At 36.6% G+C, this 22,744-nt stretch overlaps 1 protein-coding gene across 1 annotated transcript in view; it reads left to right on the top strand.

Moving 5' to 3' along the window:
• Positions 1 to 22,744, top strand: part of LOC149795203 (uncharacterized) — a 46,940-nt gene that overhangs the window by 7,382 nt on the left and 16,814 nt on the right. The window contains exons 5-10 of the mRNA XM_089964944.1: positions 4,011 to 4,913; positions 7,119 to 7,239; positions 12,300 to 15,349; positions 16,890 to 17,039; positions 19,769 to 19,993; positions 20,719 to 20,865. Coding sequence (XP_089821070.1) covers positions 4,011 to 4,913; positions 7,119 to 7,239; positions 12,300 to 15,349; positions 16,890 to 17,039; positions 19,769 to 19,993; positions 20,719 to 20,865 — 4,596 coding nt within the window. The remainder of the gene's footprint in view (positions 1 to 4,010; positions 4,914 to 7,118; positions 7,240 to 12,299; positions 15,350 to 16,889; positions 17,040 to 19,768; positions 19,994 to 20,718; positions 20,866 to 22,744) is intronic.

Genomic DNA, 22,744 nt, shown 5'->3' with positions numbered 1-22,744 from the left:
ATTTTTAACTCAGTTTTCATGTTTAGTTCTCTTTATCATGACCAATGCCTTCAGTGCAAAAGGCAGCATTTTAATTGTATAGGTACTATATATAAAAAATTTGGTACTGCGACCAAATGTATCACTATATTTGTTGTATGATGTACAGAGCTCTGGTTGGCACAACCACTTTGGCAATGAAAGAATGAGATAAACTTGCACATGCAAATCATCTACTAAATGAAGTGCTTGCTTGTGATATTAAATGGCATTAAAGATTTTAACGGTTGCCTGATATGAATAAACTCTTTAGGAACGATTAGATTTGTCCTGTTTAGTTATTGTTGTTATGTTTCCTCCATGGCAGTATTTTCTGCAGGCCTTTTGGCATTTAGTTCTAATTCATTGTTATATTCAATAAAAAAAACATATTGTCTTATATTACAAAACATTTTGAAGCAGTGTCATTAAATGAGATCGATGAATACAGGATTGATTCTAATATATGTATTATACTGTTATGTGTATCCTGAGTGTTCTTTACTATCTCTTTAATTTTACTGGTATAAATATTTTCATAAAATTGGCCTTTTTATTTTCTTGCCATATTGGTTTTATGATAATGTATTGTTGTCAACAAGTCAAATTTGCTTAGTTTTATGGTCACAGCAAACTTGTTTAATTACACAAGGAGTGACAGACTAAAAAGTGGGTCAAGTTCAACTATTTAAAAATTATTCAATTTAAGAGCATTTCCTTTTAATATATTAATATTATTATTTCCACATATTTCTTGGTATTTTCAGTTATATTAATTTCCTGAACGTGGTTCAGCTTTTGAACCTCGAAAATATTTTAACAATAAATTTTCCCAAGTGTATATCATGATAAGATGGTTTCTTACATTCCATTGCCATGTCCCCCTCATGGCCATGGTAAGGGAACGTTTTTTTCTCTGACTTGTAGCCATTTTTCAGAATAGATCATTTGAACCAACAAAAATACCTTTAATTAATCAAGTGTCTTGTGTATGGAGTTTTGGCATCAAGGAGAAGGTCACACCCAGTTTGAGATCTGATGGACATGTTCTGTTGTCCTTGTAGTTCTCCACTCAAGAATTTTGAATGTGACACATCATTTGGAAAATAGCATTACTAATGATAAATCTCACAAACATAAATTTGTAATGATTTTTTCTTATTGACTACTAAAAATAAGTGGACTGGGAATTTGAAAGGTCGCCTAACATGAACTTGAATTGGTATGTCAGATCTTTATGTATGCCTGGAGATCTGATTTTAGAATGAGGGATAATGAAAAAGTGACCTAGGCCATCACATTTTAATCCAAACATATTTTGATGAACTTGACCTAGGTTCTCATCTTGCTATACACTATGGAACTTGATAGATTTTCTGTTGGTTACATGTGCAGTAGCGATTGAAAAGTCAGTAATGCACTCATCCTAGCAGTTTCAATTCCATGTTATGTTGCTTAAGTGCTTATTAGTACTCCATCTTGTTTGGGACTTAACCGTTTCTTAATGTAACAGGATGAATGATGTGTTGACTGGATGCTAATGGTGGTTAAAAATTAAGATCCTATGTCAAGCACTGTTTCGTGAGAATCATTTCTTCAGACTAGATACAAGTGTATTAATGAGCAAGTCCGAGCCATATGCAAATTGCTTTCATAAAAAAAATACGTATCAAAATGGTATGCTTCTGGATCAGTTGGCCTTTTCTAACTTTAAATTTTTATTTCTTTTGATTTTTTTTTTTTTTGAAGAGCAATAAAAGTAGCACCAAGTATAAAATTGTCAGAATAATGGCAACAATTTTCTATTTCCATGCATTTGACCTTAGCCAAATAGTTCAGATAGGGTCAGTTTGATCAATCAGCGAAAGTAATTTGAAGTCTCATGGCAAGAGCGATAAAGAATAAAATTGCAATCACAAGAAATTCAGATTTTTTTATAAATTTGTTTCTTAAAAGTTCAAACCTGGCTAACTACCAGACTGATGTAAATAAGATGACTGAACCTCAGTGTACACCAAAAGCCCTTACGACTGCAGTGTCTTAATCAAGGCATAATTTAATTTCATGTATTTTTATAGTTCTTGGTAGAGAATTAAATACTTATAAAAAAAAATTATGCTGCATACCATACTTAACATTCTTCCTTGGTTAATTTTTGTTATTGAAAATTTCCCTTTTTGAGTTTGAAAAGTGCTTGGATGTTCTACAGGAATAGACTGCTCAAGTGGTTAAAGGGTCTACCTTGGATGTGGGAGGTTTCAGGTTCAAACCCTGGCTATGTCATACCAAGTCTTATAAAATGGTACTCACAACTGCCTCGCTAGGTGCTCAGCATTAAGATATTAGTATTAGGACTGGGTTGGACATGATTGTATATGTCTTTGGCATGATGCCTCATGACAGCACTGTACTGTCACACTGCAGACATCATAGCGATATGACTCAAACATTGTTTAAGCTATATTAACAATCCAAAACACAAACAAAAATTCTACTGAAATATATGTATGAATCATTACATCAATTTGACTCTTCCAACACATTATCCTGAACCTATATAAACTGGTGCTTGTTAAGTTGAATGAGAATCATTAAAACGTTTCATCATTCCTCAGAGTATAATGAAATGTTGCATTGTTCCTCATTCACGCCATGTAAATATAATTGGAGGAGTGGATTTTGTTGTTGTTGACATACTATACACTTATTTAGGATTGGGTCTTTCGCTCCTTTTTGAAAAAGCCAAATGGTTACCAATCAAATATAATATCTTCATTTTGAAAGAAATTTTGCCATTATTAGTTTACCCATACTTTTATTCCCATCTCCATAAAGACATTCTTTATCACAATAGGTCAAAGCAACTTTCATTTGTACAAATATGCTGATTTGCCTTCAAATGTGGCTATCATTGCTTAAAAAAAAATTTTTTTTATTAAAAAAAATGATGAAAAAAGAACCAGTATTTGACCAAACTGTGCTCCTTGCATAAAGAACTTTCATATTTGCTGCCAATCTAAGAGCTTTCAAATGTAGTTGCCATCACTCAGTTTTGACATTCCATTATATGGCTTGGATCAATTGACAAAATTTTATAATGCACTCTTTATTAGTCCGTTATGTATTGCATCAGGTTATTAGTACTGATGTAACTGACTAGCTGGACTATGGTACTGGAAAGTTTGCCGTTTCTTTAAGTATAGTAAGATTTATGTATGTTGTTCTGAAACCGCATATAGACTATTTTTAAATTCTTAGCAGAAGGCATACGGGCGGCCAGTGATACTTATTTTATACTGCTGTTATAATCTGTTATTAAATATAGCTGAATAGAGAAAAACCTTTTTCCAAAAACAGAAATCAAAAGCTGAGGAAAAAAATTTGATCCAATCATACAGACAGCATTAATGAAGCAAATATGCCACTGAGACATCAGATGTGACTGCCAATACCAAAGTTTCTGAGTAATATTACAATGGCTAGGGTTTGTACCTTTATACATGCAATATCTTGTATTGTTACATTATTCAGAACTTTACGTTCTATATGGTTTAATAGGTATGTTTTCTCGATCATCCATTTAAAACAAGAACTATGCAAACCATGACAGAATAAGTTTGTTTTGGGGCATGTAGATGCATTATATCCATCTTAAAAGTATGATTTGCATAATATGGTCAAAGCAGCTGAAACTCCCCTACCATTTAAAAGGTATTGTGGTATAACAAGTATTAAGTTAAAATTTGCCACAAAATAACATGGTACCGTTTTTACCCACAAGGTATGCAGAAAAAAAAATTACAGGAATTTACATATTCTAACTACTCGTGTTGTCAGGGTTTGTAGTTATCTTTCCTTTGCTAAATTTGTTTTCAGAGCCTGGAAATGTATACCTACTTGACTAGAAGCTGACTATAGAAATGGTAGAAAATGTTACACATAAACTTGTTATCAGTATTCTTTTTCTTGCACTGTATTGTTGTTTCTTTCAGTTGAAACCTCCTCAGTCCTCGCCATTACCAAAACCTAAAGGAACACCTCTTAAGCCATTGACTCCAAGTTCCCAGTTTGCAAATGTGAAATCAGGACTAGATTTGTTTGCTTCCCAGAGTCCAAAGAAGACACCAGTTAGTAGTCATAAAATGATACCAGTGAGTAGTTCTAAAATGACTACAGCAGGTAAATCTGATACAGATTTGGTTCCTTCATCCTCACCAGCAAAGTTGGCCATCACTCCCTTGTCACAGGATGACAGTAACAGTAATAACTCTGCCACCCCAAAGTCAAAGTCTTCACCACCAGCCAGAAAGTCGGTTTCACCTGCAAAATCTGCCAAGAAACGAGTGAATTCTCCCTCCCCAGCCAGGAGTCCAAAATCTGGTCACACACCAAGGTCTCAAACTCCAAAATCAAAAAGGCCCTCTGCATCACCCAAGTCAAGGAGTCCAAGAGCACCAACACCCAAAACTCAGACTCCAAGAGCATCTACTCCCAAGACACAAACACCAAGAGCATCTTCTCCGAAGGAAAAGACACCAATGCTACCAAGATCAATCACACCAGAATCCCCTAAATCAAGAAAAGTGTCTCCTAGGTTATCTTCTGCAAAATCCGATGCATCAGAAACACCTAGAGGTGCATCACCTCAAGTGTCTGTCCCAGGACCATCAACACCAAGAGCAGAAAAACTTAATGCCAGAACACCTAAATCTACTTCTCCAAAAAGAAAGTCTTCTCCCAAGAAACAGTCAGTCTCACCAGTATCTAGATCTCCTTCACCAAATGCAGTCACACACCAAACCCCTACCACAAAAACAGCAGCCAGGAAGTCTGCCAGTCCCAAATCAGTGGAGGCCCAGACTCCACGTGTGAAAATACAAGATGGCAAAAGGAAGGTAAATTTGAAACAAATTAGCATTTTCATCACAAGTCATTACAACTTCATTGAAAGATAGAAATGAACACGAGTTCAAATATTATAAAATGGGGGGGGGGTCCACTTTGTTTATTCTTTTCTTGTATTATGGCATGATCTGCCATGCATTGTACAGTCGCTAAGAAAAGTTGTGACTATTTTTGATGCAGTATTACAGGGAGTATTTTGGCTATAAAGCCTTTTGAATTTGTTCAGGTTACAGTAACCTGTCAATTAATATTGTCACTGTAAAAGGGAAAAACCTTCAGCATCTTCTCAAAACCACTTGACAGCATTTGGGATCTGATGGACATATTCCGTTGACCTTGTAGTTCACCACTCAGTTTTTTAAGTGACAGGACATTTGGCACATATGAACTGATGTGTATGTCTATTTTTCTGGTTGAATTTAGAAGCCACCACATAAAAACCCATAACATATCATTCAGTTTTATAAAAGTATTAATAAATAATTCACTTATGAAGCACCTATAAAAAAAACTAAGGAAACTGCAAAATCGCTTGTCCTTAACGAACCGAGTAATCAGCTAGGACTCCGGTCCTAGATGTCCTTAACGAACCGTGTAATCGGCTAGGACTCCGGTCTCTTGCTAAATAAAGTTTAAATAACATTCAGTCTCTAAAAACATTAATAAATAAATAACTTAAAGAGGCAATATCTAAAAACTTCTAAATGACATAACGTAGGAAGCACACCCTAAACACCTCGACTAGTAATACCATAATAACCTTGAAAATCTCTCTTCATACATGATTTCTACTAAGAACCTCTATAAACAGCATAGAACATTCCCTCCCCCCCCCCCCCTTTTTTTTTTTTTTTATAGAACATTTTGAAGAAGAAAAAATCGCAAGAAACACCAGGCAAATGCAACAAGAAACCAGCGATGTAAAGCAAGCAGGACCGTTCCTGAGCTCTCCTTCCCACTAATGACAGCTAACCATTCAACTGTAAGGGACCTTTATTGACCCACAGATTGAGGCCAAACTATCAGGGTTCCTTGAACTCAAAAGCCTGGGGGAGGTGGCACCATTCCCTTCCCCAGGAACAACTAGCAGGCTGCGGTGCAGTCAGAAAAAAGTGGCACATGCACAGTTGTGCGCACGCCACTATAATTAAACTCAACAACAACAACTGGTTGATACCAGTCCATCATTATATATGGTGACCATTACTTTACATAAGAACATTTTAAAACCTCTAAAAGCCACTGAGCAGAATCTGACAGCAATTTTTTGTATAGGATCCAAAGTGCAGGGGACAGACAAATACTAGATGATACTGCGGGTATTAATAGTGATAAAATGATCCATGGCATAATCTTGATTGCTTGAACAGCTTTTGCCACCTGCACTGTCAACCTTTCCTGGGACATTTACTTTCTTTTAATAAACTTTATATTAGGTACTCGGGAATTCCATAAAACAATTCCATGTTTGAATGTTTGGTTAACTTTAAAAGAATTGCTCTGCTGGATTTTTGTTATGTATGAATGGACCAAAAGAGCTTATGTGATGGTCTGTAGTCCATCACATCTGTGTTCATTAGTATGTTTGTTTGCTATAACATCTTCTAAACAACCTGGATTATTGCCTTGAAACTTTACACATGAACTCATCCCATGCTGTAGTTGGTCTTAAATGAAAATAGTGCTGCACAGACATCATATTCTAACATGGATGGTCATATTAACAAGGGGTTTTCAATAAAAGGCTTGTGACAACTTATTATTCTTAAATCAAAATGGTGCCAGTCTTACAACATAACATGAAAAAACATTTTAAAAAAAGAACTAGGCAAAGTCTTATCATAAAAGTACTTAAATATTCCACAAATGACACTGTTGCTTGATTGTTGTGGGGTTTAATACCATATTTCAGCACACGATAGGCTATACATGGCGGCTAGTATTAATGGTGGAGGAAGAAACCGGGAATGAAAGAGACTGATGTCAGACTTTGAATCTTTAAAAAAAAAAAAGTTACATCCAAAGTTTTGGTTGAGGCTTCAGTTTCGAGTAAGAATTGTACTGAGACTCAGTAGGTCTGATTGTTAAAAGTCTTTGTAAGAAATGATGCTGAGTTATTATCATTTTACTGTCTGATTTCAGACTGTCATTATGGGTCATTTTGAACTTGACAATGTTCTTCTCTTTCCTTTCAGTCGATGCCTGCAGGAAGCCCTTACCCAGCATCTTCAAGCAAGCTAAAATCAAATCTAGCAGAAATGCGCAGAAGATCACAACCAGTGCCAGAATTGAAGGAAATACCAGCTTCATCTCCAGGTCTGTACATCTATTGATGCCATACTCTTGGACACATTTGTACGACTTGAAAGCTCTTTATGCCAGTATGCTTGGTCAACTTTTTGTAGTATTCATTTTTGACTTTGTTTTTATCCTGTTCGATGATGAACTTTCTCTTGCAACTTGAACCAATGTATCTTTTACTATCGTCCACAAAACAGTGACCACACCCCTTTTACAAAGTAACAAGGTAGCTATAACTGTCATTGGAATCTGCCCTCTTGCTGAATATGTGCTTTTTTTTCTTCTACTAATCCTATCGTCACATTAAGCCACTGGGTACATATATCAGCATAAAAGGAGATATTACATACTTGTTACCTGTTTAATATCTACTTTTGTTGCCTTGAATCTTTTTGAATGCCAATACACCTCTCCTTCAATAACTTGCACACATTGGGGTCCAAAAACGTAGTCTGCTCTATAAGCAAAGGCATGAGCTATGAGCCTCTTAAAAAATTCGCTACATGTAGACAAAACTTGTTTTGTAACTCGGTGTAACTTAAATTGAATTTCAAAATGTCCATCTGAAAGATGGTTAACAATTATTTGAACTGGTTTCAAAAACCATCACATAACAAAATTTATTTATTTCTTCCTCAGATTTACATTATAGAGGAGACCCCCAAGGTGTATAAAAAATGAAAGGGTTTTTGTGTAATAGGTGTAAACTTGTGGACTATTTAATTGGCGATTGTTAATACCAATCTGTGGACTTATAAAGAGACAGATTAACTCCTTATTCTTGAAGAGTTTTTTAAAACTGTGTTTTAATTTATTTACTATTCATTTCACAGGTACAAGAAAGAGTGCAGTGAAACTGAATAGCAGCATAGATTTATATTCTTGGATTCACCTAGATTTTATTTTATTTTCGAAGTAAATCAATGCAGTGATAATTTTTTGGTGTAATATATTAAGGTTTATGAGTGGAACAGCCATTTTAGGAATTCAATATTTATTTGATCAAAATACCACTGTCTGAACCAGCAGTCTATCATTGAACAGATAGCAAATCTGGCACAGTAGTCAGTAATGCACTGATTTCACGAAAGTGAAACTTCAGCAGAGCTTATGTTAGTCAAAAATCTTATTTGGAGCCAAAGTAACCAAAAGCCATTGCCCTTAAGCAGTGAAACAATGTACATAATTAACACGAGGAACAGTTTCCAAACATGTTCCAGCTGGTGTATCTGGAAGAAAGATGGATGGATATTGATGTTTTATGTATATAGTAAACTATAGCCATTTTCCCCTCCTTTATTCTACTCCCCCTTTATTTTCGTAACAAGTGGGTAATCTGATGCAGACACACACATTAGATAAAATATAAAATCCTGGCAATCTTTCTCAAGTGAAAGCACTATAGTTGCAGCTGGAGAAGAAAGTATATAAGCTAAATGGGGCCATGGATAACATCTGGGTTACAATTACTTTCTTTTTAGATATAATTTCCTTGTCATATTACATTTATTTATTTCTGCATTGTTTTTGTATTTGTTTCTTGTATTAAATTAGTAACTGAAGCAGAAGACTTGATACTGTGAGTAGCAGACCTGCCAACTCTTAAGATTTTGCCGTAAGTCTTAAGAAAATTTACCCTTAAAATATGGACTTACTGCATATTAGTGAAAACTACAGAAAAAAAATTATTGTTGCTGGAAAATCCGACTAATTGGTTCAGTCGTGTTTTATTTGGATCAGGTTTCATCTTGGAATTAGTGAAATTAATCAGGGAACCAGCCTTATGTCAAGTTGAGAGATAACAACAAGTCATTGTGCTGCATAGGGTTTGGAACTAGAGTTTCTGCAACTGCACTAGTGGTAAATAAAGTCTACCTGTACTTTACAAGTTTATTGATTGAATGTAATGTTTATCGTTGATGCATCAAACATTTAATAATGTTTTCCAGCTTTGCAATAGCAGTTACTGATATTTATTTACCTCTTACTGAAAACTGGTCAATCTTACTGGACAAAAATAAACAGTCTTACTGAGACAGACTCATCAGGGTTGGCAGGTCTGGAGTAGCCGTTGAAAACTGAAAACTGGTCATTGATAAGTCGTTGTATTTCAGCTCTACTGACCTATGGACCCTGATGAAACAAAGCTCATTATTTTATGAAGTATTCACTTCACTTGGTTGCCTTCCTAACTTTGATCAGTTCTGAGTAAATAGGGTAATTTAATTATTTGACTCATACAATAACATTTATCTAAGTGTTTCAGTGATCAGCTGAAATAAGTTCATATGACCAGGGCTGCTAGATCTTAAACATGTAGGATTTGTATGACTTTTAACTTTTCTTTTATCCACCTCATTTATTTAATTCACATTTAATTAATGTGAAAATACAAAGGATGCCAGCGTTTAATTCGGTGCAACAGTACAATACTTGGGCTAGTCAGATATGAAAACATGTCGAGCACTTTATTATGTTCTCATAGAAACACTCATGGACATGTGTTTTACGGTAGATTGACACATTTTAAGTTTAAATACAAGAGAAAACATTGCATTTATAATGGTTACAGATAAAAGGAACTAAAAGATATAAATAAATCACACGTTTCACTAATCATTGATCAAAATGTCCTTGAATATTGTTAATTACAGAGTCCTAAGAATGTCATTTGGAAGAATATCAAATTATCTTAGTAAAAGTTGCACATTTCGTAATGTTGATTAAAATTTCAAGGTCCTCTACCATTTTTTGAAGATAAAGCAGGCAATATATCATAGTTTCATTTATTTATTTTGGATACATTTGTTGGTATTTTCTGGTTTTAAAAATGGGATCTATGCCTGACTCGTCATTATAAGCGGGTTCACAGTGAACAAGCTACATTTGTATACCAAAGACTTTTAAAAATCCAAGTAAAAGCTGCCTAACTTGGCATTCAGCATTAAGATGATAGTGTTACAACTGGTTGGCCTGAGGTCTGGATAACATGACTGGATAGGATATCAAGCTATTTCTCTGCAGCATGATGCCCCAGTTCTAGACATGACTGTAAACTGCCACACTGCAGACATCATATCAGTATGACTGGATTTTTTTTAAAGCTATGTTAAAAACCAAAACACATATTTTCTTCTGATTGATGGTTGTTGTTTTACTTTGTACTTTAACAGAAATTACTATTCAGAACTGAATGTAACATTTCACTGTGACACCAGAAGTATAGCCTGGAAAACAAAGGAAACTTTGCATAATGTATTAAATGATTAGTCAAGTACTTAAATCGTACATGTGGACCAAATCTGGAATGTCTTTGGATTTATGTTATCAAACAGTTGTGCATGCTGATTGGATAAAATAATCTGCATAGAATTGGGAATGGATGGCAGATTTCTCATCATGTACCATGCGATTTAGTCCATGTCAACTGTTTTTCTTTCTTAGTGAGAGAAATTAGTGCCTGTGCCTGCTACTGCTGTCTCAGATGAATTCTCAGTTTAAAGAAAAATAAAGCAAATAACCAATAATTATTATTGACTGCTGAAGATCTTAGTAACTTCTTTAGTGTATGTATTGTTTTATAATGTTTCTTCACTTGCGTCAGTAGGGGGCCCCGAGTGGCCGTGTGGTCTAAAGCGCTCTCTGTTACGGATCACTGCCATCTCACCTCTGTCTGCGTGGGTTCGAGTCTCAGATTCAGCCAATGTGGGTATGTGAGAAAGCTTGCCAGTAGCTTCTTGAGGGTCGGTGGTTCTTTCCGGGGACTTCCCGGGTTCTTCCTCCACCATTAATACTGGCCGCCATATATGGCCCATTGTGTGCTGAAAAATGGCGTTAAACCCTACAACAACACTTGCGTCAGTATGGACAAGTTATCAATATGTCAATAATTTCATCTCTACAGTTTATACATAGATGGGGCACAGATGGAGCTTGAAAGTCCTGAGAATGTTGATACAGTGTGGGGAGGCATTTATCTCATGATGATTTTGATTTAAATGGAGCCCTTTGAGTGGCTTGGAAGAAAGAGGGAATTGTGCTTGAGGATGGCTTGCACCTGGAGTGCAAAAGAAACTTGTAGTTCCTGTGTGGTCTGATTAGCAGACCTGCCAACTCTTATGATTTTGCCATAAGTCTTATGAAAATTACCCTTAAAATACGGACTTGCAGCATAGTAGCTAAAACTACAGGAAAATGATTGTTGCAAAAAATCCGGATAATTGGTTCTGCCGTGTTTTATTTGGATCCAGGTTCCATCTTAGAATTAGTGAGATTAGTCAAGGAACCCGACTAACTTGAAAGCAGCACTCCGGATGCTTTAAACTGCACCTATCTGTTCATGTGAAGCATCTGCATGATCAAACTGTTGATTATATAAAAAAATTTAAATGGTGTCCAGAAAGCGATGCATGTTTAAGACAAAAAAGAAAATCAGCTTCTAGAAAAGTATTAATAATCAACACAGAAGAATAAAAAGGAGTATTCGGGTTGTTGTGAATAACAGCTGGAAAGGACACAATTACATTTATTGGACATGTGTCAATTTGAGTGTCACTTGGCAGGAAAAGAATTTCAAAGAATTATGTCAAGTTGAGGGATAGCAACAAGCCGTTGACCTGCATATGGTTTGGAACTAGAGTTTGTGCAACTGTACTAGTGGTAAATAAAGTCAACACATACTTTACAAATTTTTCAGTTGAACATACTATTTATCGTCGCTGCCTCAGACTTTTAATAACTTTTTCCAGCTTTACAATAAGTTATTAATAATTTTTTACAGCTGACTGAAAACTGGTCGATCTTACGGGAAAAATCAACTGCCTTATTGAGACTGACTTGTCTTGGTTAGAGGTCACTGTAAGTCTAATAAGAAAAAAATAATGGTTTATGCTTGTTCTGTTTATTTCTAGACAGCACACATTGAACAAAGATACAGGTCAGTCAGACCTGTTAGTAAATTATCCAGACTCAGCTATGCCCTGCTATTGCGTCTTGTGAAAAGACTTGGTGGATGTATAGTGTGCCATTCACAATAATCTTTGCATATTTTTCATTAAATTTTGTTCTCTTTGCAGAGAAGACCTCCAAGACACCAAAGCAAACTTCTGGCAAGAAGAGAAAATCAACTGAACAGATTGCTCCTTCAGCAAAGAGGAAACGAGTGTCTTTTGGTCCAAAGTTGAGTCCTGAGCATTTTGATAAGAGATTGCCACCATCAACTCCTATAAAAAAAGGAGCAATGCCAATCCGAGTGGCAGAGCAAGGGCCTTCAGACTCGCCTAGACCATTACTGAAGAGAAGGTCAGGTGCTGCATCACTGAAGTCTCCAATCAAAGAGGAGAGCCCTCGAAAATCACCTGGAAGAAAGTCAACTGAAAAGTCTCCTGCAAAGAAGTCATCTGATAAAATGTCTCCAAAGAAGTCTCCTAAGAAGTCACCAAGGAAATCAACAGGAAAGAAGACACCTGGAAAGTCGAAGAATTCTCCATCTAGATCTGCCAAGGGTACCCCAAAAGCTAATAAGTCATACAATGCAACACCCAAAGTTGCTATACCTACCCATAAGATTGCTATTCCAGGTCCTGCAATAGTTTTCTCAGCTATTTCAAATACTCCTAAAGCAAAGACCCCTTCAGAGGCAGTGTTCTCATTTTTTGCCACTCCCAGGGCAACTTCAAAGAGTCCTGCAAGAAGCACAAGTCCGAAAACAGCAACTCCCAGGTCTGCTTCTATGAGTCCAGTAAGAAGTACAAGTCCTAAAGCCACACGTCCAATGGCAGGCACACCTACAAAGGCATTATCAGAAAATTATGCCACTCAAAGTACAAGTCCCAAGGTTGGAACACCTAAGGTTGTAGCTAAGAGTCCTACAAGAAGTGTCAGCCCCAAAGCAACTACTCACAAGGCTGCTTCTGAGAGTCCTGCAAGAAAAAGCGCAAGTTCCAAGGAATTGACACATATAGCAGCTACTCCCAGGGCTGCTTCTAAGAGTCCTGCAAGGAAAAGCACAAGTCCAAAGGCATCTACACCCATTGTTTCTTCTGAGAGTCCTGCAGGGACTAAAGTAGTTACTCCCAGGACAGCTTCCAAGAGCCCTGCAAGAAGAAGCACAAGTCCCAAGGAATCTCCACACACTGCAGTTACTCCCAGGACTGCTTCTAAGAGCCCTGCAAGAAAAAGCACAAGTCCTAAGGCATCTACACCTAAAACAGCTACTCCTAAAGCTGCTTCTAAGAGTCCTGCAAGAAATGTCAGTCCTAAAGCAGTTACTCCCAGGACTGCTTCTAAGAGCCCTGCAAGAAAAAGCGCAAGTCCCAAGGCATCTACACCCAGTGTTACTTCAGACAGTCCTGCAGGGACTGTGAGTCCTAAAGTAGTTACTCCCAGGACAGCTTCTAAGAGCCCTGCAAGAAAAAGCACAAGTCCTAAGGCATCTACAGCTAAAACAGCTACTCCTAGAGCTGCTTCTAAGAGTCCTGCAAGAAGTGTCAGTCCTAAAGCAGTTACTCCCAGGACTGCTTCTAAGAGCCCTGCAAGAAAAAGCGCAAGTCCCAAGGCATCTACACCCAGTGTTACTTCTGACAGTCCTGCAGGGACTGTGAGTCCTAAAGTAGTTACTCCCAGGACAGCTTCTAAGAGCCCTGCAAGAAAAAGCACAAGTCCTAAGGGATCTACACCTAAAACAGCTACTCCTAGAGCTGCTTCTAAGAGTCCTGCAAGAAGTGTCAGTCCTAAAGCAGTTACTCCCAGGACTGCTTCTAAGAGCCCTGCAAGAAAAAGCACAAGTCCCAAGGCATCTACACCCAGTGTTACTTCTGACAGTCCTGCAGGGACAGTGAGTCCTAAAGTAGTTACTCCCAGGACAGCTTCTAAGAGCCCTGCAAGAAGAAGCACAAGTCCCAAGGAATCTCCACATACAGCATTTACTCCCAGGGCTGCTTCTATGAGCCCTGCAAAAAACAGCACAAGTCCCAAGGCATCTACTCCCAAAGTAGTTACTCCTAGGGCTGCTTCTGAGAGTCCTGGAAGAAAAAGCACTAGTCCTAAGGCACATAGCCCTGAAAAGTCAGTTTCTGTAAATCCCAAAGAAAATGCTTCCAGAGCACCCACACCCAGAAAGATGGTATCCTTAAGTCCAGCCACAAAAAATCAAAGTCCTAGTAGAGCAGATACTAAAGCAGCTACTCCCAGGGCAGTTTCCAAGAGTCCTTCTAGGCACACACATCCAAAAGCAGCAACACCCAGGCCTGTTTCTAAGAGCCCTGCAAGAGAAAGTACTACTCCAAAGGTGGAAGCAATAGATGACTCATTTGAAATTATAATTAATGGAAACACTCTCAACAAAACAAAAACTCCCAAAAGTTTACAAAAGGCTACTTCAGCAACACCAAGAAAGACACATAAATCATCTACAAAGAAGTCCAAAACATCAAGTACCAAGAAAGCTGTTCGACGGTCAAGTGCAGGTATTGGAAATGCTTCATTTTCAGGCAGTGCACATGATATTAGTTTTACTGGACTCAAAGAAACTTCAAAAGTTTCAACTCCAAAAAATAACAAGAGAGGAAAGAAGCAAATTGATCTGAGTTTCACAGGCCTGTCGGAACTACTGGCTACACCACCGTCTGCAGTCAAACCAGGCAGGGGACATTCTAGTCTACAAGGTGTGGGAGATGCCAGTCTCACAGGAATTACTGAATTGCTAAAAACTCCTACCCCAAAGAAGACAGCAAGTCCTGCTATTAGTGCAAGGAAGAGCACACCTAAAGTCACTTCTAAAGTGACACCAAAGCCTACCTCCACAAAGAAAACAACTACAACTTCATCTGCTAGAAAAGGTGTTAAAAGGCGTGTATCCACACCAAATGAAGCCAGAAGTGCAAAGAAGCTAAGGCCAGGTGAGCCAACACCAAAGATGTTGACCCCACCCATCGATATCAAGAAAGCTGTTGTTCTTCGAGCTATTCATGGAAAAAATGCCACCCCTAAGCTGCCAACCAAGACTTGGTCAGATATTGTTAAAAGTGGTGTGGCTCAGAAAGGTCTTGCCAGAAGACAATCGGGATCTAAACCACTACCAACCAAGGTAGTTAGACAACCTAGTCAACAGCCATCAGCCAGCCAGGTTAGTTAATTTCTGTCATACTTTGTGTCAAGAATTGTAATTGAAAATAGACATTCTCAAATATCACATGCTAGGTCTATTGAGGTGCTTAAATGAATGAGTGCTCGTTATTTTGTCCATATCAGTGATTTGTATCTGTCCCACTAAACCTTAATAAATGTACCCTGATAGAGCTTGTCAGAATAATTTTTTTGCTATCAAGTGCTTTCCTTGATTAGCAAGATTACTCTTTTATTCCCCATTGCTTACATAGTGCTTTGTACACAGTATGATGATTGTGATCTGAACTTATCACAGTTGATATGCATTGTACCACATGTCTGCAGAGGAAAGTAGTTGTATACTTTGGAATAAAATGTCAGATCAGCAGGTGAAATAGCATTTTCCGGTTTTGTTAAGACACTGAGATGCTTCTGTTTCAATTTGGCTTAAATGCATTGATTCACTAAAGAACCAAGTTAGTAAATATAAATAATGTAATCTCTCCATTTGGTGACCTTCACCTTACATATATATCTTAAAGAGAGAATGTAAAATTGCTTTTATTTGCATATTGAGGAGGACAATCACTTAACCTTTTTTGAAATACATTTACATTATATAATCTATCAAGAAAAAGGTCATTTAGATGAATTTTTTAAAAAGTTCAAAAGAAGTAATACAGACTGACAAGAACTCTTATATTTTGCCTTAATGTATTTTAATACCCTGACATAAGACATAACTTACATTTTCTCTGAAAATGGCTTTTACTAATTTTGCTTCCCACAGTAACTTAAAATATCCACCACCTACAGTTGCCAAACTTTATTAAATGTTTGCATTTTTGGTAAGGGAAAACCCTATTGTTGATGCCAGTCAACCCTATTGTTTGTCAGTGGTAAAATAGTAATGGACACTGATTGAAGGAATACTTTCTGCAACTCAAAGTATGCACCACTTTGTGAATGGCTTGCATTGCATGTGAGAAAGAATCATATTTTATGGTTAAAGGTCAAGGTCACTGATTGAAGAAAAATTGTTTCCAAACAAAAAACTTTGATTCTGTGATTATCAGACTCTGGTGTATTGTTACTGAACTTTGTGAATGAATTGCTTTTGGAATAAAGGAAACCTATTGAGGTCATTGTGGTCCCCATCCTCTTGCAGAACATGAGTCCCTATCATTATGTAGAATGTTTCAGTTTCGTAATATTTTCATACTGTACTTCAGATAAGTTAACAGCTTGTGAGCAAGATTTGAATGTTATATAACTTTGCACATGCTTCCACAGTTAAAGAAAAATGTCTGGCAAGAACACTTGTTTGTTTTGTTGTTTTTTTTTCTTCTCATGTTCTTTGTGTCATTAGTCTAATTAATTATGTATTTCCAAGATTTTATAATTGAATATTTGTGAGTAGTTAAATTTTTATATTTTGCAGTTTTAGTCATGATTACCAAGTAGATATTCATTTCAAATGTACCGATTTTTTTAACAAAAAGAATTATGATGATGTAGATTTAATGGGCAATTTCAGTATTATGTCTATTAATTTATAGGTTCCCCCAAAAACACCAAGAAGCAAAGCTGCAATTCTTGCTCCCACTACAGGCCATGCAGACTCGCCAATAACCATTGTCATTGGCAAAAGGAAGCATGTTGTAAAAACCCCAAAATCTTTGCCAAAGAAGGGCAGGAAAAGTCTGAAGGTTAGTAAAGTTTCACCCTTCATTTCGTTTAGTTTTTTAGAATGTTAAAGATGCCATTGCTTTTTGTGACAATTCCACCCCCACCCCCATTATACAAAATAACAGCAAAATTTTAGTTTCAGTTTTACTGTATAAAATTGTTAATGGGTGCCAATCAAGCAATAATATTGGTTATGTGCAGTTTCTCTTTACGTTGTAGTTTTTAAATGTATATCTATTGTTAGCTGATACAAGAACCAAAGACATGCATGTTGGATTACTGTCACAGTGCATTGTCAGACTTTAATTTTTCTGATAATATTCATAAGTACAGAAAGACCTAAGATGTTTAGTTCATTGTTAATTAAAATGGTGCCACTCGAATGTTGAATATAGCCATCAAGGTAGTGATCTTCCATGGTTCATACCAGTCCTTATACATTGAAAATATCCTTAATTTTTTATTAAGACATAGTAAGGTCAGAAAAGTACTTAAAAAATGGAAAATTCATTGAAAAGTCCTTTTTAATTTTCACATTTTTTTCATTGGTAATATCAGCTTTATCGTGATGGCTACTAAAAGATCTATTTCTTTATCAAACAATAAATGAAGAACTCACTGGAAACAGGAAATGGAAATCGATATAACAATTGGCACACCCAGGGTTCCTGCATATGTCTGGAATTCAGGGAAAAGTCTGAAATTTTTGTTGCTTCTGCTCACATGATATCATTAACACTCTTTTCCCTTGACCACTCCGGTTGCCTAGTGGTTAGAGTGGATGCGGGAGGTCGTGGGTTCAATCCCAGGCCGAGTCATACCAAAGATTTACAAAAATAGTACTAACAGCTGCCTCGCTTGGTGCTCCACATTAAGAGATTAGTGTTAGGACTGGTTGGCCTGGTGTCAGGATAATGTGACTGGATGGGACATCATGCTACATGTCTGCAGCATGATGTTCCAGTGCTAGACATCAGTATAAACTGGCCACACTTCAGACATCATAGCGATGTGACTGAAAATCACACACACACACTTTACTTTCACCAGACTTGATTTTTCTCCTGGCTTGAATCTGATTTTTCTTGATATAGCCTGTTTTATTTTTTTATTATTATGTCCAATCCAGTTTTGTTCCGTTTTTTTTTAAATGGTCTGTTAGGTCCAATTTCGCAACAACCCTTGTACCGTATTTGCTGCATATATTAGTTAGCCCACGAATCTCATGAAGAGTATTTTGATTGGTCAAAAGTTTAAATTCATCCAATGAATCTTCATGTAAATGAAACTGATGGGAATGGAAAGTAGAAGCGTACTTACAAAAAATGGTGTCCTAAGTTGTTGAGAGAGACCATGACATGAGAAGTTTAGATAAAGGTTTAAAAAATTTATGGGAATGGCTGGAGCGAAATGTCGACGGAAATTTAGTTGGTCAGTTTATAAGAAAACTGAACACTCGAGGACTGGCATTTTGTGACCTCTGCAATAAAGATATAAATTACGGAAGTCGTGGTTGGAAGAATCTGGAACAATTGTAGCCCTCTGTCAGAATATGTGCAATGGAAGACCAAAATCATGTCTGCTTCACCAAGTTTAATTGTCACATTGGGTCCTTAACAAAACATTCTGTTGTAAAGCCATGCATCGAGGAAGTTTTACAAATGCATATTTAAAATACGGGTTACCTAGACAATCCTGAAATCCAAATCCTAGCATGGTTCATATTAGATGATTCAGTTTGGCAAATAGGCCTACTGGCTGATGATAGTGATGGCAAGTTATGTTAAAGCTATGAATTACATCAAATTTTCGCCACTAGAAAAGTGTTAAAAATGAATTTTTAGCTGAAACAGCTTTACTGAAATTCAGTTTTGAACTGAGTGGGAAGCGCATGTAATCAGAACCAGAACTAGTGCCATTTTGAAAGCTCGCAAATAAGTCAATTTTCTGACAAAAATTGGCACAGCATATGACAAATTTGTAACTTTTCAAACGCTAGATATGTGATTTTAATAGGTCTGAACACTAGCATAAGAGGTGTAAACTTTTGGACTATTCATTTGGTGATTGTTAGCAGAAATCTCTGGACTTGCAAACACGGATTAACTCCGTCTTATTCTTGAGGAGTGTTTTATTGTATTGCCTGGATATTTTACTTACTACTCAGTTTACAGGTAGAAGAAACGAGTTCAGTTTAAACAATGAAGTGTAGGACGCATTTATATTCTTTGATTCACATGGGTTATAATTTTTCTGAGTAAATCAATGCAAGATGAGTTGTAATTTACAATCGGGGATGATTTACCGCCAGTTATCTTTGATAGAAATAACATACAAGTTTAATCTGTCTTCTGAATTCACTTGAAGAAATGTAGAGGTATCACAGATTTATTTAATTTAGTGTACTTTAAAAAGTGTCTATATTTTTAACATGTTTGCAAATTCCTAAAGTCTGGAAAATTGTGATTTCAGCTTTTGGCATATATTTTATGGTTTATGAATGGAAAAAGAAAACAAAAACATAAATATGTAATAATAAGGATAAATTAAAAACGGTTAACATGCAGTTTTCTTTAAAAATACATCCTTCAAAATACCTTGTGCATAGCTTTACATAGCCTGATAAGGGTTCAGATCAATTTAATAAATGGGGGGGGGGGTCCTTTGGTTTCCTATCTAGCATAGCAAATCGAGAACATAAAAATATACATTGTGGGGCATTGAATTGACAAATTTTCTGTCTTTTCAGTTGGCTAGGAAGTCCATGGGCAACACAAGTTACAGTGGTGTTGCAGACCTGTTTACTACTCCTCCTAGTTCTAACAAGTCTCGACGTTCGTCATTGAGTACACCCCACTCTCTTTACTCTGAAATACCTGACACTCCAGATGGCCCTGGTGAGATGTTTGTATCTCCCCTGTCAGCAAGTACTACTTCAAAGTCTCGGCAGAGTGTATTACTTTTTGGTGTAAAGGTAAATGTCATGTGTCTCTTCCATTGACAAGATGCTAGGGTAGAAATGAGAAGAAAAAGCATCTGAGCTTATTCTCAGGATTTTAGCGAAGAGTTCCATGAAGAGTCCCAATACTGTTTATATTGTTTTATAAATGGGATGTCCAAATCATATTTTCATTTATTCATGAGGGTGAGGGACTTGTCCTGTGATGTCCAAGAGCATTATGAAACTTGGGTTGTGTAAAAGTTAGAACAAAGTTTAGTATTTTAATGACATGATTACTGTGTTGTTTGGTTTAATATGACTAAATCATATTGCAACATGTAACATGGTAATAATGTCAAATGTCATCAGAGAAAGCAAACCCAAAATGAAAGTGGCACTGAATTTATTTCATCAAAATCATTTCATATGACTATTCTGCAGTTTAATCAAATCAAATTTGGTTTAGTTTTATTTTTTGATATTTATTTCTTTAAATATTTTCATTTGTTAAATCAGATTGCACATTTTTTAAACATGACATAACTTAATTCTTTTGCATTGCATGGCTAGCAAAATAAAAAATTTGTGACTGCTAACGATTTTCTGTGAATTGGGCACTCATACAAGATTCTGACAGCAGTAGGATACAGTTGATGATTGATAGCCATAGCATCAATAAACACTGAATTGTCAAATATCATTTTTTCAGATTATCTGTAAGTAATAGTTAATTTAAAATTAATGACGGTATGTTGCAGGAACTGTTTGGTGCAAAGAAGCAAGGAGCGGAACCAACATATGAAGGGATCAAGAGGTTGATGACCACACCAAAACAGCAGAAAACTGCGGATCAGGCTGCCATCAGTCCAACTGGACTTGCTCTTTTGTTTTCTTCACCTCAAAAGGTATTTGAAAATGTTTCAATGTGGGCTGTACCTGTTGCTGCACAGAACTTGTTGCCACTCAGTCTTTTCTTTGATTGTCTGGTTGCTTGGGGTTTTAAACTTAAGATTCCATCTAAATAACTACAACACAATGTTCCAGTGAGAAATTTTTTTACTCGAGGGAGGGGAATCAGACTTCTCAACCCTGGCAATTTTACTGCAGGGCTATTTACAGAATAGTTGTCTGGAGTTGGTTGGGTAATCATGGTGTTGCAGATGCCCATGATTTTCATGCCCGGGGGGGGGGGGGGGGGGGGGGGGGCAAGAAAGATTACATTTATTGGACATCATGTTGCATCATTTTGTGTACTGTTTATGGCAGAGGTCAAACCACATGAATGAAAATAAATCAAGGATTTCATGCAATTGAGAGATTAACAAGGTGCTGACCTCCATTGTCATTGGAATTACAGTCTCTGAAATAACTGGAACCGCACTGGTGACCTAAGTGGTTAGTGTCCGCTTCAGATTTGGTAGGTCATGTGTTTGAACCCCAGACAAGTCTTGCTAAATACTTAAATAAATGGTACTGAAAGCTGCCTCGCTAGGTGCTCATCATTAAGAGGTTAATGGTTAATGTTAGGACTGATCAGCCTGGTGTCAGGATAATGTGACTGGGTGGGATTAAGCCTATAAATCAGCCCTTCACCCGTGATGATGCTTTATTTCAGGTGAGGTGCTGATATCACCTATTCATTAAAAGCTGCAATTATCTGCATCCAAATTTATCTGCACACATCAATGTACATTTTATACACTTATCGGTATTTCTTGTGGCTGTGCAGTTACTGCCAAATTTAGAGTTCATTTGGTGACGTGTACATTATATTTCCGGAGCATATCAAATGTTTGATGACTTGTAAATTCACCTGGAATAGTGCAGCTATCTGTCCTGTGGTCATTTTGAATTTTGCGCTTGATATGGCTGTTACCAATTGCCGGTGTGTGTCTAAAGTGTATGTATGTTTGTTCTAGAAAGATTTGCATGCAGCAAAATTGCACATTTGAATGGACAGGTCACATCAGACCCACATATCGTCCATCAGTATCAATACAGATTTTGGGGGTTTATTTATCTGACTATTTGGAACATGATACCACATGGCTACCACACTGCAGAGATTGTAGAAATTTTATTAAAGCAAATTTAAAACACTGAAATAGATTGAGGTCATTAAGTGTACTTGACCAAAAATATTTGTTGAAATTTTGATGCATCAGAACACACTTGTAATAATTTCAAAGCCATGTTTCCAATTTGTCAATGACAGTACTTCGTATTTCATTTCACTTTGAAATAGGTCAACTGCCAGATGTTTTCATATGTTTAGGAAGCCACAGGAAGAGAAGCTTTTTTTTTTAAAAGGGAAGGACGCTTTTTGGTGGCATTAATGATATTGTAACACTCCGTGTGTTTATCCAAAAGACTTTCAGAGTTCAAGGCTTAAAATGCTTTTTATAAATAGTAAAGGTTATATAGAACACCTTTCAGGATTGTATAGCGACTTTACATAGTGCTTGTCAACTCTATCAACTTTTGATAATATAGAGCAGTCTTGTCTAAATGCCAAAAGACAACATTGTAATGCACCATATTATGGTGAAAATAAGTTTTTATTAATTTCATGCAAATATTAACAGGTAACTTTATTAGATTTGATGGTTTTAGAATATGTGGCAGAAATTCTTTACTTAAATGTTCATAGTTTACCACTGACAGCTAACTGCCAATACACTGTCTGCACTTGGCACATTAAATGGACAATTCTGTGCATGCAAAACTCCATTCACAATACATGTACCATTAAGGCTTTGCAATATAGTGAACCACATCATGTTT

Source organism: Sinohyriopsis cumingii, chromosome 7 (assembly GCF_028554795.1).
Source record: "Sinohyriopsis cumingii isolate HCF-2022 chromosome 7, ASM2855479v2, whole genome shotgun sequence".
Taxonomy (NCBI): domain Eukaryota; kingdom Metazoa; phylum Mollusca; class Bivalvia; order Unionida; family Unionidae; genus Sinohyriopsis; species Sinohyriopsis cumingii.
The sequence above is the reverse complement of the archived record's forward strand: the minus strand, read 5'-3'. Positions and strand labels throughout refer to the sequence as shown.